Source organism: Mus caroli, unplaced genomic scaffold (genome assembly GCF_978045245.1).
Source record: "Mus caroli unplaced genomic scaffold, Mus_caroli_1 scaffold_13, whole genome shotgun sequence".
NCBI classification, from domain to species: Eukaryota; Metazoa; Chordata; class Mammalia; order Rodentia; family Muridae; genus Mus; species Mus caroli.
The window spans coordinates 93,524,305-93,552,241 of NW_028227268.1; the positions used below are offsets into that span (position 1 = coordinate 93,524,305).

A 27,937-nucleotide genomic window follows, 5' to 3' on the forward strand; every position below is an offset into this window, starting at 1 on the left:
AGGAAGAGATCAACCAGATCTAGAGATCTGTAGGATTGCAGCCCCAAGTGCCTGCCCCATTTCCTGCAATGTGTCTTGCTGTTTCAGGCTTCCTAGTACACCAGTCCAAAGCCTCTTGTCAGTTGTGTGCTAAAGTTTTCATCTGGTAAGCCAGCTTCTGGCTCCTGGCCAGGGAGTTCATGTGGTTTACCACATTGCATAAGGTATTCCCTGGGAGCCACAGAGGGATAGAAAAACTACCTCTTTAAGTGGCTCCCACAGGAGCTATTTTTGCCACACTGTGTCTCAGGAGCCCAGAATGGAAGTTCTTCCTGGTGCCAACATTGGCTTCCCAGCACTTGTCAGGACAGCCCTGGGACAGCCAGTCATACCCCAACCCTCCACCCCCTCACCACCTGCTGATATAGTGGTGCAGCCTGGGCACCACACTCCAAAAGCTTCCAGTAGTGCCTTGAAAACTGAATTATATTTATTTAGATTTACTTAGTGGAAAGGGGCTTGCTTTAGCTTTAGAACAGTTCTTTGAGTGACTTTTGGGTTAGAGATGCTTTACAGGTTCCAAGATGAAGCTGTTTTAAACACTACTTAAGGTCCCTTGCTGCCTTCTATCCTTGCCAGGATTATATGTAAAATCCACTCTGGGAGGTGGCTACAGAAGTGTCAATCAGGAATTCACAAAAAACCTACGGGCCTGACTCTTTTGATGTCAGAGAGACATGGAAACAAATGGTTTATATTTTCTTAGCTCTCAAATCCACCTCAAAAATACCTGCTGAAGACCTACTGTGAGCCAGTCTTAAGGGGAGACCATTCACAGCCTGCATGGAGCATGTATTCTCATGATACAAGCAAAATTAGAAAACTAGAAGCAAAGACAACAGGAATGATTAGGCACTGACTGGTAACTGCCACTTTTTGGCTTTATTTGCAGGGACAGCATGCAAGATTTAAGAAATATGTGGGGCACAGCGCACACGTTACCAATGTGAGGTGGCTACACAATGACTCTGTGCTGCTCACTGTAGGAGGTGCTGACACAGCCTTGATGATCTGGACCAGGGAATTTGTGGGGACACAGGAGAGCAAGCTGGTTGATAGTGAGGAGTCAGACACAGATGCAGAAGAAGATGGAGGTGAGCCCCAATCAGCCATGTGTTGTCCATTATGATGGTACCTTCTTTTTTTTTTTTCCTGGTATCTTCCTGAACACTTGAAAACCATCTCATCCCCCCAATCTCTTTCTGTTGTTTGAGGTTATGACAGTGATGTCGCTAGAGAGAAAGCCATTGACTATACCACCAAGATCTATGCTGTGAGCATCAGGGAAATGGAAGGCACCAAACCACACCAGCAGCTAAAAGAGGTGTCCATGGAAGAAAGGTATGGTGTTTGCAAGGTCTGTTTGCATTTGTTGTACCTGACAGCAAACCGATTTGAACTAGAGTTCATTTTATTCTCTCCTTTAATTTATGCCAAAGTGGGACCTTTATTATCTGCCTAGAGTCTTAACACAGACTTAAGTTGAAGGAAGTTGGCCAATACAGATTAGTTATTGTGTATAATTTGATAGATAGGAAATTTGGTTGGACTAGGCTTCCCTGACTAGGGGAGGAAGCAAGGGAGCCTCAAGGGATGTTCCAAATGCACAATTAACAAGACAGCAGATTGACCAGCAGGGCAGGAGCAGGGCAGACTTTGAAGTGGGTGGGATTTGTGAGACTTGCCTTGCGTTCTGACCTGTTTTCTTTGACACTATGTCACTGGATGTGCTTTCTCTTACTGTGTCCTCACTGCACAGAGGGGGGGCTGTAATTGCTAGACCTGACCTGCTTGATTTTGTCATCCTGAACACTGTTGCATAGACAGTGGGCTTCTAATGCTATTTTGTATCTGTTTGATTCACAGTTTCAAGTATTGATGAGAGAAATTCCCAAATATTGTATCATTTTAAGATACAAAGTTAATAATTACATAATTGACTATGTTCCTAGTTGTGAAGAGTAAATATTGAATAATCTGAAGAGAGTCTCAGAGATCTCACCCACCTCAGGAGAGTCCCCTGTGGGTTCTTTTCCTTGCAGTGGGCTGAATGGTCATAATGACCTCTGCACCGCACTGTATGCTGAGAAACTCGAGAGTTTGCTGTTGACAGAGCCATCTGCCTAATAAAGCTGTGTGGTAAACAAGATGCTCCCCACTTACTCTTAAGATGTGTCTTTAGATCTAACCTCTTGCCTCAGTTTACTGACAGCCTTAAGGTTAGCTGCTCAGTGGTGGGTGTGTTGTTGGCACGATGCATGAGGCAGAAGAGCCCTAATTCTCTCCTTCCATCTTTACTACATGTTACAGTGCTAACAGAACATTTTCTTTTGCTGAAAAGATAAATTTTTGGCAGTGATTTTTAAAATATAGTTTCCTTTTCTGAAAGTGACTACACGGAAAAAATAATGTTTAAAGGACTTAATCCTAAGAACTGAACAAATAAGCACACACACATAAATGCAGGAATCGGGAAATAGTCCTGCCACTTAACTGATCTATCTGAGAGAGAGATTTGGTGTGGGTTAAATCTTTTTAAAAGTAAAGTCTTCAGCCTCTCCAATTAGCATTCCATTGTCAGTAGAACTGACTTACCCATCATTCCAAGCACATTCAAGCAGGTTCTATAAAACTCAGCGATGTATCACACCACTCACTAAGAGCCAGCCATGGAACCACCATGCTAGTTCCCTGGTCCCACATCTGATTCAGGTGTAACCCACGGCCACACAACCACTCATCATCTCGTGACCTCTTTGCACAGCTGTATAAAAATTCATGACCTCTTTGCACAGCTGTATAAAAAACCATGAGGCCTAATTTAGTATGAGATGGGAGATGAGGAGGCCAACAGCTTTCCATTTTAAGATTAAGGTTTTGAACACACCTTTTTTTAAATTTATTGTTCCATATTGAGGAGTTTCTATATGTTAGGGTACACTAAATTGAATCTTTATTTTTTAAAACCAAGAAAAAAAAACTTCATAGAATTATGAGCAAGTACTTACCTACTGGTACTTTAAAAAATAATCCATCCTTGAATGCAGTGAAGAAAACATATGAAAAAGAAAACCATTTTAAGTATAGGGTCCAGAGAAAGAATCAAGCCTTTTCTGTAGACATCTCAGTGGGGCTGTCCTTTGTCCCCTTTGTTAAGGAATGTGTGACAATGGGTGTTTAATAGGGATTTTGGGGACTAGGTAGCTCCTCTTTCTCTGCAGGGTTTCTTTCCATATGTATTGATAGTGGTATATACAGTGGCACCCAGTCCCTTGCAATCCCCACAGTGAGTTGATCTTAGCTGTCAGTTTCCTTGATAACTTAAAAAAAAAAAAAAAAAAAAAAACTTATGACAGCCTCAGTTTTAAAAGGGGTTTTAACCAGAGACAGTAGCCACTGCATGCCATGCTGGGAGCTGAGCAGGCCCAGCAACCAGTTAACCTATAGGGATTAGAATCAGAATATGAACCAAGCAGTGTCTCCCCATCCTGGTCAGTAATTTTAGGGGGCTTGACCTCAGAGATAAGACTAGGCAGCTTGTGACCACAGAAGACAGGAAGTAATGGGCAGGTGGTGCCTTCAGGAAATTAGTGAGAAGCCACAATGAGAGAGAATGTGGAGGAGCAGGGGCTGAGGCCTTGGAGCCAGGAGTGACAATAAATCATGTGTTGCAACTTGGTTTTCAGATGAAAGAGAAAAGCAGGCTTCATGAGTTCTAGCCTCCTGGGAAAGAGGGGGAAAGGAGGAGGTGGCTCCTCCAATATCAGTAGCATGGCATTAAGCGGTGGCAGTTTCTCTCTGGGAGTGTTAAGGCCAGCACCTGCCTTTGGCTCCTTCAAGCCCTGCTGATCTCTCCTTGTCCCTGTGGTGTGTACCCAGAGCAGGACATACACCAGTGACAGCGAGAGAGACCCGCACCAGAACACAGAGAGAGGTGTGCTCTTGGAGCAGCTGTTCCATGCAAGGACCTTTACTTTGTCTCCTAACAGTGCTCCAGGCATCTGAGTCTAACTGAATCCCTTCCCACCCTGCCCTCTGAGAAGAGTGCAGCAGCTGTCATACTGAGGATTAACATGCCGGCTGACAGCTGCACAGTTTGCATCAGTCGTTTGGAAGCAACTGACCTTTTTAAGTTTCTAAGACAGCCATGGATTGTTTCTAATTACATTTAGATATTTGACCTTAAATAGCTGTGAGACTACATGATGCCTTCTTGTGTATCTTCTAACATATTGTGATTTTTATGCTTCAAAAGTCATATGACTTTCAGTTCCAATATTTTGGGAAGTGAGAAAATTGAGGTAAAAAATAATGATTGCTCTGAAGAGAATACTGGGCCACACTTAGCAAATGTGAAATATGCCAATCACATTTTAGTTTTGTCCCAGCTTACCATATGGCTCTTTCACTTGGATTCCTTCAGGCAGCCCCAACCTTGTATGAAGTCTCTGCCCAGTAACCTTCTCCTCCCACATTCCTCCCATTTGCTGAAGCCAGTCAGAGCAGAAAGGCTAGAAGAACCTATGGATGCTGTCCATAAGGGCTACAGGGAGAAGAGCAGGAGATGTGGGAAGGGTACACAATACCAAAAACACTCTCCCTTAACTGCTTTTGTTAATTGAAAATTGACAGCTTTTACATGGGTTTTGGAATTTAAACTTGGATCCTTATACTTACTATGTCCTTAAACCAGCCATTTTTTTTTTACTTGTTCATTTTACATCCCACTCCCAGTCACCCCCTCCCACAATTCTTCCCCCATTCCCCATTCCCTTTTCCTCTGAGTGCATAGGGATCCTCTCCCCCCCCCCCCATATTCAAATGCCCCACCCGGCACTTAAAGTCTCTGTGAGGCTAGGTGCTTCCTCTCCCACTGAGGCCAAACAAGGCTAGAAGAACATATCCCACAGATAGGCAACAGCTTTTGGAATAGCCTACATTCCCATTGTCTTGGACCCACATGAAAACCAAGCTGCACACCTGCTACATATGTGCACGGAAGCCTAGGTCAAACCTGTGTATGTTCTTTTTTTTTTTTTTTTTTTTTTTAAAGATTTATTTATTTATTATATGTAAGTACACTGTAGCTGTCTTCAGACACTCCAGAAGAGGGAGTCAGATCTCATTACGGATGGTTGTGAGCCACCATGTGGTTGCTGGGATTTGAACTCTGGACCTTTGGAAGAGCAGTCGGGTGCTCTTACCCACTGAGCCATCTCACCAGCCCCCCTGTGTATGTTCTTTGGTTGGTGGTTCAGACTCTAAGAGTCCCAGGTCCAGGTTAGTAGACTCTGTTGGTCTTCCTGTGGAGTTCCTATTCCCTTTGTGGCTCTCAATCCTTCCTCCTATTCTTCCACAAGAGTCCCTAAGCTCCATCCACTGTTTGGCTGTGGGTGTCTGTGCCTGTCTGAGTAAGCTACTGGGTGGAACTTCTTGAAGGACAACATACTCCTGTCTGCAAACATAACAGAATACCATTAACAGTGTTAGGGGTTGGTGCTTGTCCATGGGATGAGTCTCAAGTTGGACCGGTTATTGGTTGGCCTCCCCTTGGTCTCTTTTCCCTCCCACCAGCCATTTATTTTTAAGTGCCTACTGTTTAGCACAGGTATTAAAACTAGAAAGATGGCTCAGTGACTAAGAGCACCGGCCAATCTTGTAGAGGACCCAGATTTGATTCCCAGCACCCACATGGCAGCTCACATCTATCTGTAACTCCAGTTCTAGGGGATGTGACATCCTCTTCTAGCCTCTGTGAGCACCAGGAACGCATACAATGAACATACATACAGGCAAAATGCCATATACATTTAAAAATAGTAACAAAAATTTTTAAAAATCTAAATTGTGTGGAAGATGATAATAGAGATTTTTATTTACTGTATTCAGTTGGACCCATCATTCAGACAGAAGCCTACTTTGAAGGTAAAGACATAGCAAGAGCACAGCCTTGGCTGTTTTATGAAAATTGACACTCTTTTTTCTCTCTGCACGTGTATGGGAAGCCTACACTCTTTTCAAGACTCTTAATTAATAAGCACTGAGTCTCATAGCTGTTGATGATCTAACCAAGGATAAATAAAGGATCGAGGACTCCCACTCTCTGCTTCTGCACACTGTTTCTACATTCGAGTGCTATTAAGGTCCTTATCACCTGTGACTAAGGCAGGCTCAACCCAACCTTCTTTGTGTTCTTCTCCCAGAAGCTGTATAACCTGTGGCCACAAATCAAAATCTTGCTTGACCTGAGGCATAGTTTCCTTTGCTCAGAAAGGTCTTGGGCTGCTGCCAACCTTTCTTGCTTTGTTCTAGCCTGAAAAGGGCATTTCTTCTTGTAAAAAATGGATGAAGTAGCAAAGTTTGCAATGCTTAAACCTTGTCTCAGCACCAGTTTATGTACTTATTAGTTATGAGTAACTATACAATTATGGCATTTATTTTAGTTGCTAAGGTCTCCAATACATTTAATGTTTTTACATTTCTTCATTTATTTGTGTGGAGGGCGGGTATACTTGTGCCACTGAGCAGGATAGCCTGTAATAACCAATTCTTGCCTTCTGTCATGTGGGTCTTGAAAGTTGAACTCAGGTCTTTGGGCTTGGCAGTTACCTGCTGAGCCTCTCACTGACTCTGATCAGATAGAGTTGGTCTGGATACTCAGCTGGTGTGTGTGTGTGTGTGTGTATGTGAGAGGTAGGGGGAGGAGAGGAGAGAGAGAGTGAAGGGGTGTATCAATAACCACTTTATTTTCTAAGAAGTTTTAAAAAAAAACTTTAATTGTATATCATATTATAATACAATATTACATTATAATATAAAAGCATTTTTATATTACTTTTCTCATTGTTGTGGCAAACCTGACAAGAATAGCTGCATTAGTCAGCATCCTCTAGAGGAACAGAACTGGAAGAATGAATATATATTTAAAGAGGAACTTATTGGATTGGCTTACACAATGCAGTCAGAGTAGTCCAACAATGAATGTCGCACACTGAAAAGACAGAGCCCAGCAGTGACTTGGTCTCTGAGGCTGGGTGCTCAAGAGTTCCTATCTGTTGCTAAAGGCCTTAGACATTACTGAAGAATGACTGGACTTCATTCCCCATCAGAGGCTCAGAGAAGCAGGTTCTAATATCAGCAAAGGCGTCAGCAGTGGCCACAGCAGACTAGATGAACTCTCCAGTTAGAGCAAAGGCCGATGGAGTAAGGAAAACAAAATGTCCCTTCTTCAAGGTGCTTTTATCTACAATACAGAAAGTCTTCCCAGACCAGTTAAAGCAATGAAGGCAAGTCTTGAAGTGGTAAGGCCCTTGCCTTCAGGCTACATCTCAGTGGGGCTGTCCTTTGTCCCCTTTGTTAAGGAATGTGTGACAATGGGTGTTTAATAGGGATTTTGGGGACTAGGTAGCTCCTCTTTCTCTGCAGGGTTTCTTTCCATATGTATTGATAGTGGTATATACAGTGGCACCCAGTCCCTTGCAATCCCCACAGTGAGTTGATCTTAGCTGTCAGTTTCTTATCTTTCCATAATCCCAGCTGTAGACCCTGTAGGCAATTCAGGTTCTCCACAAGTGTCCCTCTTTGGGACTTGCCATTTCTCCCTTATCCTTCTCCCTGTCCCTAGCAACAAGAGGGGGCTAACAACTTTCATATAAGAGACAGTCTCCTTGCTTACATAGGGTTTAGGTACCCCCCCCCCGCCCAGACCTGGGGGTGTTCCAAGTGAGCTGTTTCCCATTCTTTCTTTGTCGGGACTGAGGAAAAGCTGTCACTTTGCAAGCTGCCATCTACCACAAAGATAGCTCACCCTCCTTGAGTCTCATTGGCCAGCAGGAGCAAATAACTTGCTAGCGGATCAGCAGTGACAGGCTGATGACACATGAGCAGTGAAAGTGTTTACCAAGAGGGAAAAGGCAGAGGTTTGTAGTTCATTGGCTGCACGGTGTGGACAGCCATAGTGGGAGAGACGTTAGAGAGGGACCCCCCCCTTTACAAGTCAGTTTCCATGAGGACAGACAGGGTATTGGTGTCGCTGTGCAGTGTCTGTTGAGGTCTTAGTGCGTGGAATGCTGGGGTGGGGCTCATACCTGGGTGGTAAGGTGGATATGCCATTCATTTCTGAGGAATAAATTTCACACTGTGAATTGTTTCTTCTTGAGACTGTCGGTATAAAACAGCCTGAGTCTCTAGAAGCCAAACTCCTAATGGGCTGAGCCTGCTTATTAAAGTATGAGTTCTCAGGAACAGTGTCATGGCAACCTAAAACAGACTGCAGATAGGGCTTAGCTTCAGGTTAGCTCTTTTGGTCCCTCCTCAGAAATAACAGCATCCTTCTTCTAAGCCCAACTTGCTTTCATCCAAAGAATGGTACCCATAACACTGAGGTGGCAGAGCAAGAATTAGTCTTAGCAGGGATTATGGAAAAAGAACCTGTAAGTATTCTCTTATATTAATATTTTAGATACATATTCACTCTTAGTGTCTATGGCATATATTCCTGAGGAAAACAAGGAACTTTACCAATGCTAAAATCAGACTTTGTCTTGTTTTGCATTTACTTGTGTGTTTGATGTGTTTATGGAGCATGCCCTACTTCTTCCACAATGTGAGTATGAGGGTCAAACACAGACTTGAGGGTCATCAGCAAGTGCCTTCATCCACAGAGCCTATGACTATGAGCATTTAAAAATAACAGCGTCTTTACCTGCTAACTGGCAAGGGATACCTGTATAACAAAATGTTTACTGCATATACTATAAAAAAAAGTTATAGGGAGTTTGTTTGTTTGTTGTTACTTTTTTTTAATCGGGTGTATCTGCATGTGACTATGCAAGTGTTCTCAGAGATCAGAGGTGTTAGAACCCCCTAGAGTTGCATTTATAGGCCATGTGAGCTGTCATGTGCGGGTGCTGGGAACCAAGCCGGGTACTCAGAAAGACAGTACTAGCAAGCAACCACTGATCTGTCTCTCCAGTCTGGTTTTGTTTTCTTGTTTCTGCCCCAAATTGGTTGCCTCCTATAATTCCTTAATATGTTCATCTGTAACACTGAGACATTTCTACTATAGGCAGACTTCTCCTATGGGACTCTTGGGTTTCTGAAGGTTAATTATCATAGTACTACCATATAGGTAGCTGGCATAGTACATTTCACATAGTAGGTAACTGGTACAATGCCATGCACATAGTAGGCAGCTGATACAGTGCTGTGCACATAGTAAATAGCAAGCAAATGCTTCTTGAATGAGTAAGTGTATACGTCAGTCCTCCATCTTTGTCAGCATTGCTTTTACTTTCATTTTATTAGCACCTGTGGTTATGGGAGATAGGTGAGCCATGCACAAGCTGAGGATGCTCCAACTGGCCATGGCGACAACTTAGCTAAACGATAGTTTTTATCCATATCATATACACATTAGAGCACCCTCATAGAAGCAGGGAGGAAAGGGGGTAGGATAGGGGGTCTGCGGAGGGGAAACTGTGAAGGAGGATAACATTGGAAATGTAAATGAATAAAATAATCAATAAAAAATACAAAAAAGAAATTGAAATGTTTGTTTGGTTTAAGTCTGTGTCACAAAAGGCAAAGGGAACTGAAAATAAACAAATTTGAGTTATCATATATCTAATTTACATTCAAAGATGCCTTGCCAGCCAATTTGTGATGGAACAAAGAGCATGCTAGAACATGTTCATAACTGGCAGTGTTAAAAAATATAGGAAAATTAGACACACTTCCTTGAGTTAAAGCAAATAACCATATAGAGACAATCTCAGTTTTTTTTTTTCCCTAAGCTTTTATGCTATGTTTGGAGAAGGAAATCTCAGGAGAGAACCTGCCCCCAATTAAAAAAAAAAAAAAAAAAAGTCGCTTTTAATCAGTAGCTGTGTGGGAATTTCAAGCTAGCCAGAGGAGAGGTGAAGCAGGACAAGGCTCTCCTCCATGATCATGTCAACTGTGAGTGAACAGCCTCCTGAGCTCCATGGCCTTCACAGAGGCCCTTTGTCCTGCTTTGTCAATAGCTGCTCTCTAAGCTTGTATTGTTGCAAAGAACTGACAACCTTTCTAAGCAAGTGCTGCAGAATAGGTCATGCTGAGAATTGCTAAATCCTCACTCCAACAATCCTTAGTCCAATAAACAGGGAGCATTGAGATCTGGCTGTGCCCCACTAGGAGGGAAGATCCTTAAGTCCAGCATTCCCATTCCATCGGTGAAGAGGGAGCATTCAAGAGCTTGCTAGTATGGAATTCTGTGGTGGGAAAGTGACTTTACATAAGCAGGCCCAGAGTCCTTTCTCCCTGGGCTCAATTCTCCTTCCTCACTTCACCCCACAGTCTGTAAAAACAAAAACAAAAAAATCCCTTGCTCTCAGTGACTACTCTGAGCAAGTAGAATGTAGCAGATTCTTGCTTTTTTTTTTTTTTATTTAAGGTGGGTGGAATAAACTAAAATTAAAATATCTATTAAACCCTGAAATGCTAAAATTGATCATTTCTGAGGCTTATGTTTAAGTGGGTGGTCACCAAAAACCTGCATAGTTGACTTTTAATTGAATTTAATGATGTTTCTGTAAATGGTTTTCTTTCTACAAACCACAGAGCTTTTTATGTTGGTTTGAAGCAAAGCATTGACTTCTATATGGAACTTAGAATTTATATAATTAAAACTGCTAGGCATTGTAGAGCTGTGAGGCTTTTCCAGAGGTAAAGTGCGGGAGAAGCCTGGCTACTACCACTGTGCAGGTCAAATTGCAGTTAGTTTAGGTTAGAATTGCTCAAAGCTCCCATGCCTATCTGAAGTCAAGATTTCCCCTTACGACCTGTTATCCACTGCAGGCTGGCTCCTGTTCAGAATGCTGCTGGGTTACTTCATTCTGGAAAGCCAGTAAGCTATAGTGAAACCTGCTGCACAATTACCTTGCCTTCTCCCCAGTTGCTGCTCCAGTCAAGTTCATCATCCACCCTCGTAGTCATACAGAGGTCTCTTCAGTAATCTGTCAAGTGTTGCGTAGTCACCTCTTTGCTGCCTTCTTGGCCTTCAGCCATCCGCTCAAATCCATGCCTCTGTGGAGTAGGTGTGTTGTCCTAGGCTTCAGGGACATTTTCAAGATGGCAGGCTTTTTCAGAACGCCCCGTGGTTCTCCACCCAATTCTTGTCCCTTCATTCCACTTCACCACTGAGCAACCTGTGGGTTACAACTCTCTTGGGGGTTGAAAGACCCTTACACAGAGGTCTCATATCAGATATTCTGCATAGTGAATATTTACATTACAACTCATAACAGTAGCAAAAAAGTTATGAAGTATCAATGAAAATAATTTCATGGTTGAAGTCACCACTATATGAGGGACTATATTAAAGGGTGGCAGCATTAGGAAGGTTGAGAACCACTGCTCTAGATGGTTCTGGAAGGCATGGGAACAGACGTGATAGAATGTTTTGATAATAAATAGCTCCCACAATTTTGGAGACTTTCTCTAAACCTGAGTTAATCTTGAAACATTGAGATTATGGTAGAGATATTCATTCTGTCTCTGTCTCTATCTCTGTCTGTCTCTCTCTGTGTCTGTCTCTCTGTCTCTCTGTCTGCCTCTCTCTCTCTCTCTCTCTCTCTCTCTCTCTCTCTCTCTCTCTCTCTCTCTCTCTCTCTCTCTCTCTCTCTCCACATCCCTACATCCCTCAATTACCCCCTCTCTGAAGTGTGCCTCCTTTCATACATATTTATAAATATTGTCCTTTGTCTGGGATTTATGGAATCACAGGATCCTATCTCTGGGGCATTATTCTTAGAGCCATCTTAATACCTGAACCAATTTTCCTAAGGAAAATTTCTTAGGACTATTTTCAACATTGCACACTGTCCAGCTAAAAACTAAAAACCTTCAAACCTGTCTTCTGTAGTGAGGGGACACTAACCTTCCTACCCCACAGCCTCTTGTTTCTCAGAACCTTACTTTCCATTCAGCTTGCACAGTGGCTCATCCTGGCTGCAGGAACTTTCCTAAGGACTGTAACTCTGGTCTCTTATGCATTCAGGTCATAGCGTGCTCTGCTCAAGCCTCCTTCGGGTTCTCTCAGCCTAGCAGCTTTTAGAGGGGATAAGGAAATAGAAAGGAATATTAAGGCATGTTAGCCTCCCTTGGGGGCCTTCATGAGGAAGGCTGTGTGTCAGGATAGCTTCCTTTCAGCAGCCAGGCCAGTGGGAAGAAGAATTGGCACTGTGCTGAGCCTCCCATCCTCCTTATGCCGACATAAGACAGATCTTCAGCAGTACTTCACCCAAGAATAAGGCTGCTGTGTCTCCTGTCCATCCTCCTCTCAGAATTAGCCCACTTGCTTTTTTTCAGGAACAGTTAGTTCCCTTAGCATCTTTCCTGTCATGGAAACTTCTTGCCCTGAGTCATTTCAAGGCCCTCCTTTCTTTTGTGTCTTGGTTCCTTCTGCCCCCATCACCCTCACATCCTGCCATCCCGATCACCTCTGCAGTTCTCAAATCTGTTGAGTCCCTTCCCAAACACTAGCAGTGCTCCTGGCTCCCCGACCTTGAGCCAAAACAGCCAACCAACTGTAAAGAGTATATTAGACAAAAAAGCTAGTGAACGTTCTTGTGTTCTCTGTTCATCCCACCTCGGCAGAGTTTCTCAGCGTGGCATTTCCAGTAGGATCTAAATCGAGAAGGATTTGGATATGCTGAAAGTGCTAACCCACCAGCATGTATCTGTGCTTTAAGTTTTTTGGCAGCTCCTCCCACGTCTGATATTTCAAACACTGTTTATAGATGCTTGGAAAGAAGCTTTTAATACTTGTATTGTGTTTTAACTTGCTTTCCTTTGGAGGCAGGGAATTGTCAAGTAAGTACCCACAGCACTCTGGAAAAAGCTCAGGTGTTCAGTGAATGCCTAGTGCTATGTCACTGGGAATCCATGAACAAATGAGAAGGCTTGGTCCTGAAAAGGGCAGACAGTGCCTGATGCAGGTTTCTTCCCATTGCTCCTCTTGCCTTCAGTTGTAAAACAATGCAGCTCTAGACTGTGCTTGTGAAGAAAGACAAACTCTCAGACTGCTTTACTGCTTTGGTTTTTAGAGTTTGGGGCTTTTTTTTTTTTTCTTAACTGAAAATAAAGATAACCAAAGGCATCAGATTGCCTTTCTGTGTATATATACAATTTCATATATATATACACACACACACACACAGTGTTTGCACTTGTATGCATACTCTATACTATATAATATGTTGTATATTATATAACCTGTGTGTACTCTGGAACCATTCAACCCTGTGTTGAATCAGAAGTTCTGACCTATGTGGTAGATCTAGCACACTCTTGCTCCCATTGCAACCCCTGGCTTGCTTTTGTCATATACTTGAACATTCCTAGGTAAAAGAAGAAACCCAAAGATTTTATTTGAAAGTCCCACTAAGACAGGAGAAAGAGAAGATGTCCTGGGAAGTGATAATGAAAGTGTAGGAAATGTCTGTTGAGGGAACTGAACTGGCATGCCACAATCCTGGGATTTTGCTCAATTTGATGGTAACAATGTCAGCTGGGGATGTTATTTACAGAGATGTCCTTTCTCTCCATTTTAATACCATTTGGTCCAATTATCACTTATGATTACATAATTTGTTTTGATTGAAGAATTTCTGAGAAAAATAAAGGTACCTTGTTTCCCCTGCCCCAACCCCCCCCCCAAAAAAAAATCCATTAGCTATTCCAGCCGACAAGCTGACCTACTGAAAAACCTGATCTTAGGCTAAATTATGAGTCAAAATTAATTTGGGAACAAAGCCACCCACTGTGCTTTGTTCATGTCATCCAAGAGGATGCTGTTTCCTGACAATGAGTCTCTCCCCAGCACACTCTAAACTAAGCAAACTCCCCAGGCGTGAAACCAAGCGTGCAGGAAGCATTGGCAAGGCCTCCTTTTCTCTTCCCACCATGTAGACAATTAGTACAGTCTGCCCAAAGACGCCAGGGTATGACTTTCTAACCGTGTAGCCTGGTGCACTCTTTCATTTCTGTTTTAGCTCTTGGCTGGCATGCTGTGGAAGCATGGGTTGTACTACATAGGAATGTCTGGTCACTTGGTACATGCTTGTGCATGAGTGAGGTGCTTGCTGGTGCTGCCCTAACCTGAACTAAGTTTCTTACTTGCCTTTGTTTTCTGCTTCCAAGGGGATCCAGGTAATTCTTTCTCTTTGTGTTTCCCTAGAACACTGACTGCTGGTGTGGGACTTGGGACAGGAGTTGCTACAGAACTCCTTCCTCCCATGCTAAAATTGCAAAAGTCTGACCAAAGGGATCCCACTGTGGCCAACAACTGGCCTACTTGTTCAGGAGTCCTTTAGGGTTTCCTCTTAGTAAACTCTCTTAGCTAAACTTGGGAGTACCGTTCACTAAAAGGTAGAAGGAAAAAGCAAACTTTGGTGTAGTGACAGCAGCTTGCTGTGGACCATAACCCTGAGTGGCAGACCAGAGTGGGGAATGAGGTTTTTCAGCCCATTCTTCCTTTTGCCCTTTTCTGTGGCCAGACCAGCCAGATACTTTACACACAGCTTCAGAACCTATTCCACAGCTTGCCTTCTAAGTCCTGCTACACAGCAGGCTAGGCTTTTTGACCACCTGTTGGAGAGATGGCCAGTGAGGTCAGGAAGCGTGACCACTTCCTTTGCAAACATAGGCTTGTCCTTGGGTCCCAGGATATTGTTAGGTATTGGGGGAGTGGGACCTGATGCCATGAAAGTGCTTAGTTTAGAGAACCAACTCTGACCTGTGAGCCCAGGCCCACATTGCACTGGAACAGCTTATATTTCAAGGTATTGTTTCTAATGGGGTGAGAGAGGAAAGCTGGACTGAACATCCCATGGGGGAATGTCGTCTGAGAAGGGAGAGAAGCAAGGACCTCCCTGGCTCTGGCTTTAGCTAGCTACCAGTCCAGCAGCCTTTTATTCAACCCTGTGCTGCTTCTGACCTCTGTTTCAGACCACCCGTTAGCCGTGCAGCTCCCCAGCCCGAGAAACTCCAGAAGAACAACATCACCAAAAAAAAGAAGCTGGTTGAGGTGAGGAGGTTCAGCAATCATGCATGTTCATCTGATTCCTGATGCTCTGACACAGCCAGGGGACATCTACATTTGCCTGACTTAAAGAATACAGCCTGGCAAATGAGCCCAGATGGGGTCTGTTGGCTCCCTCTTGTCTCCATCTCCATTCTGTATGCTTTGTATCCCCTGTCCCATCTCTGGGACCAACACTGGATCACATTCCTTCTCCCTCAGCCTTACCTAAATCATCACTAACTATAAAAGCATTGTGTCCCTCAAACTTGGCCATTGTCCTAGGCACTCTGCCTCCTGGGACTTCAGCTCCTTTTTTACAGATAGGAAGGAAGTGAGTAGCACATATCTCTCATCTCATTTCTGCCACAGTGCCAGGTGTTGTATGTTTCTTTTCCACTTTTCAGAGAGAGGTGGAGACTGTTACTTTTTTTTGCACATGAGGGATCTATGGTGGAAGGATGATCAAGCAGCTCATAGGACCCATTACCAAGATCACCAGTCCAGTGAGGGGGCAAATCTGGGTGTACAGTTGAGACTCAAGGGTCAGCTCCAGTGAGCCTGCTGTTTTCATAGACCCACAGCCCAGCATCCTCTCTTCAAAGTTTAAATATTTTATGCCTTGTGCTGACTTTAATACCCAAAAGGGTCTCACACTGCCAGTGAAAGTCTTGTTCATGCTTTGAAAACCTCAACCAGAGTAGCCTTGCTAGCTCATGACCTATGAGTTCCCTGCAACTAAAGCTCACCACCTAATGTTCTCCCATGGTCTGGAACTGTGAAGTCCTGTGTTTTAATTCTGCAGCCTGGATGCAGAACCTCTTAGTTCCCCCACACTGTAGTTCTTCCAGAACTTTTTCTGGGTTGCCTCTATGGGACCTTCATTTATGGTCATCTAGAGCCCTCCTACCCACCTTCACCACACCCATGTTCCATAGGCCTCAGCGCACACTTGTCTGCCTTCCCATGTATGTCTACCTCTGCTGACAGACCATAAATTCTCACTGCTGCCAGAAGTTTTTTTTCTGGAAAGGAATTTTTTTTTAAATATTTATTTTGGAAGATAGCTCAAGTTAGGAAATACAATTGGTATGGGACTTTGGACAGGATCTAACAGTAGAAGAGCCATCATGAGCCAAGATGGTGCCTCTCTTCTGTCAAGCAGAGGCTCAGGGGTACCTAAAATAGTTTTTCTCTAAAAAATTCTTGAACCGCTGTCATAAACACAGTGAATTATTAGTGCTTCCTCGCACCTGAGTTTACAGCTCCTGAAGTAGTTAATCTACTGAGCCCATCAATGTCTTTTCTAAATTCCCAAAAGACTGTCTGCCTGACCACTCTTGGTTCAATTGGCTACTGTATTCAGGATAATGTCCCATATTACATTCATTCCTGGGAAACACATTGGGGGAATCTAGGGGTGTGTAGAGACTCATTTAGTTGAAAGGAAGAGAAGGGATTTTCAGGGGAAAGGAACATTAGAAAACAAGTTGATACGTAGAAAATCCTATGATCAATGGGCTAAGTGTTGATCAGCTTACCCAGTATGCTCAGAAGATGGCTGTGTAGGGGGTAAGTCTTGTGCCAGCTCAAGGAGTTTAGGCTTTACCTTAAAGACAGTGAAAGATGATGACTGCATTTTAGGAGCTATAATGTGATGTTTGCAATTGGCTAGCTCCATAGGGCCAAAATTGGGGAACCTGGAGAAGTAGGACCCACCCACTATAAATCTTGTTTTTGGAGCTAACACAGGGCCAGGCATGGAGGAGTTCAGTACAAGTATGTTGAATGGAATCAAGAGTTGATCTGAATCAGCCACTGCTCTTTGGCATAGAGGATGTGACAAAAGAGAAAACTACAAATCCAGAGAACTGTCTAGTTGCTGGGGAAATTCAAATATACAGAAACTTTGTGGGACAAATCATAACCAACACATCAGGCATGACCCCAGCTCATCCAGCAGCCTTGACAGCAGTCACAGCTGCTTATGGGACCTGCTCATGGTGGTCTCTGAGACATTATTCAGCTGAGCTATGGAGTGAATATCTGCCAGGGCATACATGTGAGACTTCTAAGTGACAACTGGAGGCCACCTAGCCTGCACATTGTGAATCACCTCAAGAACCTAAAAGTCGCATTAGTTTATTTAGGGAAAGTCACTGTTTTTAACATTTCAGTGGACCGGAAAGGGGGGCTGTGTTTCATCCTTATCTGGTCCAGTATCTTCAGTGAGTGATATCGGCCTCCCATAATGTTCCTGTGAGAAATGTGGCTACTCGTGCAATGTGCAGCGTGGCATTGTTCCTCTACTGTTAACCTGTAAGGATGACTAACTGTGTGCACAGGAGCTGGCTCTGGACCACGTGTTTGGCTACCGAGGATTTGACTGCCGCAACAACCTGCATTACCTTAATGATGGTGCCGACATCATTTTCCACACTGCTGCGGCTGGCATTGTGCAGAACCTCTCCACAGGTAGCCTCACCCACTCAGCTCTTGGATCCAGGCCTCTTGCCTTCCTAGCCTCAACCTAGACTGACCATGGCAGCTACCTGTGCTTCTGCCAGCTTCTCTGCAGTGAGAGGGAAGAGAGTGGGGAGAAGCCAGGGGGAAACAGAAATGAGACTGAGAGTAAAGGAAATGGAGCCAGTTTCCATCTCTTAGAATGGTGATGCTCCTGCCTCTGTCTCCCAAGTGTTAAGAGTTAGAAGTGATGCCACAGGACCCAGCTTGTTTTGACTCTGGAGCAATATTCACAGAAATAATGTCATCCATAGAAGTACACAGCACCCTCTTCCATGATTTCAACAAGAAAATAAAGTTTGAAAAGGAAACATTTCAAGCAGAGAGTGTGTAACGGACTCACATCCATATCCTCACCACCAGATCAGATATATCAGCCTCTATCTTCCCAGCTTCATAGCTCATGTTTCTTGCTGAGTCCAGTAATTCATGGATAGATTTGAGTGTAGTCACTGAGTCATTTTGATTTTCCTCCCTTTTGAGTAGGAAGGCTTTGAGGTTTTTCATGTTTTCTCAGTATTTTTAAGGCACATGCCATGGTTTTAATAGTACTATTCCCTTCATTATCAACACTGCCACTTGGGCATGTGAGTAGGTTTTAAAAGGCCTTTAGGAAGTCTGGAAACACACTGCAATAGATGGTAAAATACTTCCTTCCATGTCATGTGAACTATGTTGACTTTAGGATAAAGCTTTGACCTGTGCCATTCAGGCACCCAGGTGGGTAGATTCCTGCTACGGGGACTCTGTACATGGTTCTCCTAGAGCCACGTTGCCCAGCGCAGCATCACCTTCAGCATCATTCTTTTCAGCACCCTGCCCCTCTTTCAGAGCGAGGGCAGATGTTGGGAAAATGATCTTGCACCAAGGAGAAGAGGGATGAAGTTCATTCCTTAGTCTCTGGAAGGCTTTGTGTTGGTCTGTGTGCTGGAACCACACAGGAAGTGGGAAATGCTAAAGCAGATTGTGGGCACTAGCTTTTGTTCCTTCCAGACCTACATCAGAGCATGTGATTTTTTTTAACAGTCCCCCATAGCCCCGAGGCTATTCTGAAAATGATAATTCTGAAAACAATAATTTGGCTTTTCTAAAAGCATAATCTTTTATCAGACATATCCAGAGTTACCAATCCAGCTCTGTGATAGCTACAGAGAGCCCTTGGATCTCACTACTCACCTCCCATGGTTCCTCTTTTCTAGGCAGCCAGAGCTTCTACCTGGAGCACACGGATGACATCCTCTGCCTCACAGTGAATCAGCACCCAAAGTACAGAAATGTGGTGGCTACCAGCCAGATAGGTAGGGCTCCTTACTGGCTTCTTGCTGTTCTTGTGGCTATATAGACCAGTGGTCTATGAGCACTATCAGGAGATGAGCAGGTTAGACCCTTTCTTGCTGATGTCTCAGTTGATTTTTTTTTTCTTGAGTTTTAAAATATAGTACCTACATAACTTCTGTTGATACATTTAGTGACCAGTGATGCTGAGGGGCCATAAAATAAGACCAAAGCCTGATAATTAAACAAATAGATGGTCCTCTTCCTTGCAGACTGGACCCTTAGATGTGAGTCCCATGTCTCAAAGCCTGACAGTTATGCTTGGCAAGGATGTATTGCAGCATGTGTGCCAGCTCCCTGCCCTGAGACACTGCCTGCCACAAATGTAAACTGGCACATTTGTGAAGTCATCTGCTTTTGTTTTTACTTTGTCTTCTCAAAGGAAGTCCTTACAAAAGAATCTCTTGCTTGCTTTCATCAAAGCCATGTCCATTTTAATACATCATTTGGAGTCTTCTGGGCTGGGGCTGAGAGCTGCTCTCTTAGGAACAAGACTTGCTTTGCTATTGTTTCCCTTGATGCTTCTTCATTGTCATTGCCCACCATTGCAGGTGACACCACAGAGAGCACAGGTAAGGCTGTCCCAACCGGGACAGTTCCCATCCACACAGCAAGATCATGTCAATGTATCATTTGCTGGTTATATCTGGATGTGCTACAGATACAAATAGAAACTCACCAGTTCCCTCTGCAAGCATGTCAGACATAAATATCCATATGCTCTGCCTTCAGCAGCAAATTCCTCAGTGTCTTTCTTTGGCCAGGTCAGACTAGATGTCTCTTATGCCACCCTCACTATACCTGTCTTAGGAAAGGCCTCTCATGGAACACAAACACTGAGGTACCACCATCTCTTTCATGCCTCCCATACTCAGGGACAACTCCTTCAATTCATATCTGGGATGCAATGACCAAACACACCCTTTCCATGCTGCGGTGCTTCCACACCAAGGGGGTGAATTACATCAACTTCAGTGCAACTGGGAAGCTCCTGGTGTCTGTGGGCGTGGATCCAGAGCACACCATCACTGTCTGGAGATGGCAAGAAGGTAACACGCTGGGCTTCACGCTGCTTCTACAGGGCTCCCCTGTAGAGTGAGCTGGGATGGAGCTCCAGACTGCCTTTCCCAACCCTCCCTCATGGGTCCTGCTGCAAGGTGAGCACAAGCCTTGGTGAGCTACTCTCAGACCCACTCTACTCCCCCTCACCTCCCCCCTCCCGTTCATGGCCAGTTGGAGGCAGCTCAGGAGACTGTGGTGGCTAGTGAAGGACCTTCGGGTATGTTGGGAGAGGGCTAACACTGTCCCTCTGCATCATCACCACCTCCCACCCAGACACTGTCCTCAGCGCTCTTTCTGGTGGCCTCTGGATTCTGCTCCAATTGTTTTACCTGGCTGTCTTATTAGAACTGAAGTGACCAATAGTCACCAAAAGCAAATTTTAGCTGTTCAGGTCTTTTTATGATGCATTAATGCTTCTGAAATGAGGATTCACCTTAATCACTGTAGGTCAAGATGCTTCTAGGGGTCAAATGGCCTTTCACTGAGGTGGCCCAAGACCATCAGAAAACACAAATATTTACATTATGATTCATAAAGTAGAAAAATTATAGTTATGAAGTAGCAACAAAGACAATATTATGGTTAGGGGCACCATAACATGAGGAACTGTATTAAAGGGTCACAGCATTAGAAAGGTTGAGAACTTCTGGTTTATAGTATAATTAATGATATTTTTTCTTATTCATCCCCAACACACACATACTCACACACACACACACACTAGCTGCTACTAAATTTGTAATTGTTTTACAATTAGAAATATGCAATTTTCAAGGTATATCCTCACATTGGCCTTGGCAAACGCAGATCCAATTAGTAAGGGCAATAATGAGGTCTATCTGCAGCTGATATCTGGGTCACGCTGAGCAGGCAAGTAGAGATGTGGCTCCAATCTGGGACTCGAGAATCCCATTATTTCCTCATCTTCTCATGGAAGGGGAGGGAAGAAGGGCTTTAAACGGATGTTTACATTTTGAGGAAAAAAAAAATGCCATCTTTCTTGAGCCTGACTTAAGAGAGGCCAGTGGCTGACAAATGTTAAGGATAAGTCTCCTTACACTGCACTGGGAGCCAGCCTGACCCACAATATTTTTAGAAAACCACGCCACCATCTTCTTGTTGACAGTTCACTGTCTTCAAGTGTCCCCACAACCCATCTCTCTGGGATAAAGATTGATTGCTTGTGATACCAGATAGTCAGTGAATCAACCAGACCATGCTGATAAGAAGTGGAGTTTCAGCCGGGCATGGTGGCACACGCCTTTAATCCCAGCACTCGAGAGGCAGAGGCAGACAGATTTCGGAGTTCAAAATCCGTCTGCAATCCTGGTCTACAAAGTGAGTTCCAGGACAGCCAGGGCTAGACAGAGAAACCCTGTCTCGAAAAACAAAAACAAAACAACAAAAAAAAAAAAAGTGGAGTTTCTTACCTTACAGCCTTGAAGCATCTCAGAGTTGGAAGGGCTAGGCACATCTTTTACCTACCTTGCAGGACCAACTCACAGAAATCCTGCAGTTCTTTTCTGGCAGGCTTCCTTCCATTTACATGGGGATCTCCAAAGATGCAGCACCCATCACTTTCCAAGAAGCCTATCCACTGTTAGTTCTTTTCGTAAAGTCCTCTCTCTCTGGGGCAGAGCTCTGTTCCAGGTGCCTTTTTGCTCAGGCTGCTGACTCTAGCTGCAGTTCCTGAGAGAAGAGTGAGGCCATGGCCCTGCCCATCCCCATCTTCAAGCTCCTGCTCCCTCTTGACCTCCCCTACTTGTCCCTCTAGCTCACGAGGCCTACTTGAGCCTTAGGTCTAGATTCTTCTTATCTGAGGCTTTTCTGACCTCCCCAGGGATTGAGTACTAGAAAAGTCAGACCTTTTGATGAGCTCCCAGGAGGAGAGAAGCTTGGAGGGTGGTCTCCTTGTGTCTGTTAATCTATACAGAAGGGCTCTAACCAGTTGCTATCTCTTCACAGCTGAATGGACATGGCTTCTCTTCCCTTCTCTAGTATGTTGTACTTTTTCCTTCAAGTCCTGCCTTCCTATAAATAGAACATATTGGGGGAGCACATATATACATTTGTATTATCAGTAAAGAGCATACTGTGCATTCCTGAGTTGCTAGTGGGTCATTATAGACAGCACATGTGTGAGTAATAAAATACTTAATATATACTTTATATTATTACATATAATGACTTTAAGTGGACCTCTTATGTACAACACGTGTTTCAGGTCCTATATATATTTATGTAACTTCTTCTGAACAGACGAGAGACTAAGTCACTGTCTCTACAATGAAAAATTCCTATGATATTAAAACAAGAGGAGAAAACTAGTGGTTTAAATATGGCTCTCATTATAATTTTGTATTTCCTCCATAGCTGGTGAGGCTGATCCTCTTTGGATCTCTTTATTTATTTATTTATTTATTTATTTATTTATTTATTATATGTAAGTATACTGTAGCTGTCTTCAGACACTCCAGAAGAGGGAGTCAGATCTCGTTATGGATGGTTGTGAGCCACCATGTGGTTGCTGGGATTTGGACTCTGGACCTTCGAAAGAGCAGTCGGGTGCTCTTACCCACTGAGCCATCTCACCAGCCCCTCTTTGGATCTCTTATTGGCCACTTACACTGCTGCCTGGTAAAAGGTGTTTCCCCTGGAAACAATGATTTGTTGGTCTTTATAGATCATTAATGTTAATCCTGACACAAGAGTTGCAAATACTTTTCTTCTTATCTGTTGTTTGCTCTCAAACATAGTTTATGTTATCTTTGGAGCCCATAGGTTTTTAAAGTCTCAGGTAGAGAGGTACCTGTTACTACTGTGATGAGTTTCAGTTGCTGTGTTTTGATAATTGTATGAAGTAGAGGGGCTCTCCTGACACAGCCTCCCCTAGAAAAGGCTTCCTCTGTGGAGTATCTGAAGCTAATGGGTAGGCCAACTTCATTCAAAATCCACTACCAACACAACCTCTGCTCTCCTAAAGAGCAATCATGAAAACAAATGAACAGAAGAAAAAGATCTGGATAAATAATAGAGAGGGGGAGAAGAAATTGGAACTGAAACATTGAGCATGTGGAAAGAGCCTTGAAGAACAAGTAACAAGTCTAAAATAAAAATGCAAACTTTAAGGGTTTAAAAGTATAAAAAGAGTCTTCAAAAGCAGGCAAAAGGAATAGAAACCCAGAGGTTTTAAAAGGACCCAAAGGAATGGTAAAGTTAGTCACCAATGTGGAATAATCACCATGACCAAGCATGTCCCCTGCATCCATTCTTAGCTTCTCACTGCATCTTAGCAGGTACTATTGCTGTACCAACTACAGGCGAGGAAGCTGAGGGCAGAGCAAAGACGTTAAGATGTTCAGAGTTGTTCTTCAAGTGGAGTTCAGATTCAAGATGAAGGCTCAGTGAGACACAGAAGACATTTAGAATATGGAGTAAGAAAAACAAGTAACTAAATATAAAAAGTAAAAAATTTAAACTTAAATCCCACAAACTGAAAAGGAATGCTGAGGTTAAAGATAATAAATGCAGGGAATCTTGAGCAGAAAGAAGAAAATAAAAGGCGTATGAAGAATCTGAGCCCAAGTGACCCTGAGTCAGGAGGGGTATGCTGGGGTGAATAGATTTGGGATGAGGAAGATGTGGGCATGATCAATTCTACCTGTCTAGAAGCTTCCACCTCATTGACCACAGTCATTTCCTACTCTAGTCGTGACTTTGTGGGTAAGGGTTCTGTTAGTAGCACCCACTTCTCTGGAAATTATCCAGACACTGATAGGTGGCCTCCTTGGGATGTCTGAGAGGGAGCTGATACAGTTAAAGGAGCACTGACTTTATTCGGAGTGAATGGAAGACCAGCCTTGGCTGTAACTTCCTGCCCTGGTCCATGAACAGAAAGAGGACTGGTATCATTGGACTCTGTCATCCACACAGGTACCAAGGTTGCCAGCCGAGGGGGCCACCTGGAACGAATATTTGTGGTGGAATTTCGCCCTGACTCAGACACACAATTTGTATCTGTTGGAGTCAAACATATGAAGTTCTGGACTCTAGCAGGAAGTGCTCTGCTATACAAGAAAGGGGTCATCGGGTCTATGGAAGCTGCCAAGATGCAAACGATGCTGTCCGTGGCTTTTGGTGCTGTGAGTTCCAACAGATACTTCCTCAAAAAGGGCCCTGAATCCCTTAAGCATGGGCATGGGATGGTGGGGAAGGGATTGGCCAAGAAGCTAAAATCAACAAGAAAGCCACTTGTACTTTTGTCGATCAAGGAGCTTTTAGTAATCAGTGTCCCCTATCCTTAGCATCAGTAGGTGCATAGTTCTCAATGTGTGCACATGTGTGTTTGTCAGTGTGCTGGTGGATATGTGCAAGTGTGAACACCAAAGGGCAACTATGGGCGGTGTTTGCTCCATCAAAGTAGTCTACCACTGAACCTGAAGTTTGTTAGTTAGGCTAGGATGGCTGGCCAATGACCCTCAGGGATCTATCTCCCTGTCCCTAGTTCCTCGCACTGACACACAAACACATACCACACCAGGCTTTTTAAAATTTAGGTTTTGGGGATTGAACCCAAGACCTCGTTCTTGCAAAGGCAAGTCCCTTCATTAACTACATTTTACACGTTGTTGTTGTTGTTGTTGTTGTTGTTGTTGTTGTTCTCAAAATGTTGAATCAAAGGTATTAGTTACCTTTCTCATTGCTATGACAGAATAGCTAAGAAAAGCAACTTAACCAAGGAAGAGTCCATTGTGGCTGGCGTGTTAAGATCAGAACATCATGACAGGAGAGACATTATGGCATAGCATAAGCATGTGGTGTCCACAGTCAGGAGGCAGAGAAATGAACTCTTGTGCTCAGCTCATTTTCTCCTTATTCAGTCTGACACCCCAGAAACTGGGGTCCTGACATCCACATCCTGGGTGGTCCCCCTTGTACATTGTCCTTTCTAGAAATACAGAAACATGGAGAAGTGGTTTCCGTGATGATTTTTAATCCATCCAAACTGACATCGAGCAACCATGAAGGGGTAAGGTCACCCCCCAGGGCAGGTGACACCAGAGTACACACTGCTTAGGCAACCCCTGCGGATGCTAGGAATAATTTCCACTCTCAAGGAGTGGTCCTTTTTCTTCCTGGCCCTCTCCTCCACAAATACCTCAGTAGAAACTTCTGGCATATATGTAAGGCAGCTCCTGGTGTTTCAAGTCTGATGTGTCCACTTCCTAGTCAGGTTGCCTCTATGGTTGGAGTTGGCCCTTCCCCTACGGTGGTGGCCTGTGGTATTCTGTCTCCTGCTGATCCTCCAAAGTTTCGCACAATAGGGATGCAAAAATGCCCAAACAAATTAGCAAAGTAAATTACAAAGCCAGGTGACTGTCTCATGTTCCATGGTTCTCTGCAAATCCGTTTGGCTTAATTTGGATCAGACTGATAATGCTTGGCTGATCCTCTCAGCAAAGGAGCCAGTCTGGCTGCAGAGATCATTCAGTGGCTAAGAGCACTTACTTTTCTTCCAGAGGACCTTAGTTCAATTCCCAGCACCCACTCGGTATCTTAGGACTGCCCATAACTCTGGTTCCATGGCATCCAAAGCCCGTGGCTTCTATGGGTACCTATACTGCCTGAACACACGCACACACAAACACACACACACACACACACAAACAAACACAAATGCATAATTCAAAATAATGAAGATTAATCTCAAACCACAAAAGAAGCCGGGGTCTGAAAAAGAACCCTTCAGTGAGCTCCTGGTTCTCAAGGTGTCCCTTTGTTTGCAGAACAACCTTACCTTTACTGGTGCCATCAATGGAGATGTCTATGTCTGGAAGGAGCACTTCCTCATCCGACTGGTGGCCAAGGCTCACACAGGTCCTGTTTTTACAATGTACACCACCCTCCGAGATGGGCTTATCGTGACTGGCGGAAAAGAACGGCCGTAAGCAAAGCTCCCTCTTGGGGACTTGTTTGCTACTTTCTTGGCGCAAAATGACAGAAACCTCTGCCAATTGTGGTGCCCCCCTCTCTTTTCTGTATTAGATCAGTCTGTCAGCTCTGCAGGAGAGTCCGAGGTCTTTCTAAGAGGGTAGCAAAGAGATCCACTAACAATTAAAACCTTAGGCTATACTTCTCAAAAAGCTGTTGTGACTTGGCTCTTGTAAATGCTACTCCTAGCAGCTCTTGGGGGGAAGGGAGGACAAAAAGGAGGGACCTGTAGAGGGAAGGCAAGATTTATGAAACACTCTATTAGCAGGCTAATAAAAATATACTGGCTTTGAGGATTACACTTGCTTTCCTCCATATTGATGCATTTGAAGACAATTTAGGAAATCTACTGGGCCTAGGTAGTCATACCATCAGTGCTGGTATAGAGTGTGCTTAGAAGGGAAGTCTTGAGGCAATGGTAAATGCCTCTTTATGCCGGTTTTTGTTTTTGTTTTTGTTTTTGTTTTTTTTTTTTTTTTTTTTTTAGGACTAAGGAAGGAGGAGCTGTAAAGCTGTGGGACCAGGAGATGAAGCGCTGTCGGGCCTTCCAGCTGGAAACAGGGCAGCTGGTGGAATGTGTGCGCTCGGTGTGCCGTGGCAAGGTGAGTATAGCTGGCCCTGTGGGAGCCACTCCTTAGAGCTGAGCTGAGGAAGGAGATGGTAATCCTGGCAGGCTTGCTTTTTTTCCAGTCACTTTGCTAGCATGTGTTTGCTCATATTATAGTATGGGTAGATTATATTATAGCTCATCAGTCAGTCATAGCCAAGTGAACCTACTCCTCCAGGAAAGTCTCTGAACCTGTGTGTGTCCAGCACCGAGGTCAGTCGAGAGGGCTTCATGTTTCGTAGAGGAGGGTGTCTTTCTGTCTCCCTGATGGGAACTCATTTAGACACTGTCACTTCAATCGCTGTTCTCATAAGCGGAACAATACCTGTAAGCAGCCATGCTTACTGACTTCTGGCTGCTGGATACGGCTGAAAGGAGTCAAGTCAGTGCAGTCATAGGGTCAGTCAGACTTTCTATACCTTTATTAGAAACATAATATAATGACAATTGCCAGGTCAGTTATAGTTGCCAGGATGCAATGATGTTTGCAAGCTCCACTGGGTACACAAGATTAATGTCTAAGACCAACTTACTTACCAGTCAAGGTCACCTGATATGGCCCTGGCAGGAATTAAGTCAGTCTAGAGGGAGCTTACAGTCTGTGGGATGTTCATCAAGAGGGTGATGGAGGACTCTGCTCAAGCTCCTACCCAAGGCAACTGCTAGAAAAGGCAAAGTGAGAAGGGAGGGGGTTCTCACTGACATGCAGCCCTTAGCACGACGCCTCAGCATATCCTGATTTAGTAACAATGCAGCAGTCTCACTAGCAGTGCTTTTAAATTATTTTTAAACTGTGACAAAACACATAAAACTTAGCATTTTAACCACGTTGTGTACAAGTCATTGCCACTAAACACTTGTGCAACCACTATCACCGTCACCTTCAAATATTTTAATAAGAAAATATTTGACTATTAAACATCAGCTCTTCCTTCCCCTCCTGCCCCTGGTACCCCCCTCTCCTTTGTATCCCGTGAACTGGATCTTTCTGGGGACCTCAGATGACTGGACTCAGACAGCTTTTTTTCTAATAGTATTTTTTTGTAATAGGGAAAAATCTTAGTAGGAACCAAAGATGGTGAAATAATTGAAGTTGGGGAAAAAAGCGCTGCTTCAAACATCCTGATTGATGGACACATGGAGGGGGAGATCTGGGGCCTAGCCACACACCCCTCCAAGGACATGTTCATCTCAGCCAGCAATGATGGCACTGCAAGGATCTGGGACCTGGCTGACAAGGTAAGGAGCCTTGCTATCAGGCTCATAGCAGGAGGAACGGAGAGGGCCTGTGTCAAGCCAGAGATGGGGGTAGGTTGGTT

At 44.0% G+C, this 27,937-nt stretch overlaps 1 protein-coding gene across 4 annotated transcripts in view; it reads left to right on the forward strand.

Moving 5' to 3' along the window:
• Eml6 (EMAP like 6) overlaps nt 1-27,937 on the forward strand; it is a 296,634-nt gene that overhangs the window by 260,411 nt on the left and 8,286 nt on the right. For all 4 annotated transcript variants that reach the window (XM_029483123.2, XM_085829048.1, XM_085829047.1 and 1 more), the window contains 10 exons: nt 932-1,133; nt 1,254-1,380; nt 15,028-15,106; nt 17,446-17,575; nt 18,823-18,921; nt 19,834-20,007; nt 23,954-24,162; nt 25,807-25,964; nt 26,499-26,613; nt 27,669-27,857. In XM_029483123.2, the coding sequence (XP_029338983.1) occupies nt 932-1,133; nt 1,254-1,380; nt 15,028-15,106; nt 17,446-17,575; nt 18,823-18,921; nt 19,834-20,007; nt 23,954-24,162; nt 25,807-25,964; nt 26,499-26,613; nt 27,669-27,857 (1,482 nt within the window). The remainder of the gene's footprint in view (nt 1-931; nt 1,134-1,253; nt 1,381-15,027; nt 15,107-17,445; nt 17,576-18,822; nt 18,922-19,833; nt 20,008-23,953; nt 24,163-25,806; nt 25,965-26,498; nt 26,614-27,668; nt 27,858-27,937) is intronic.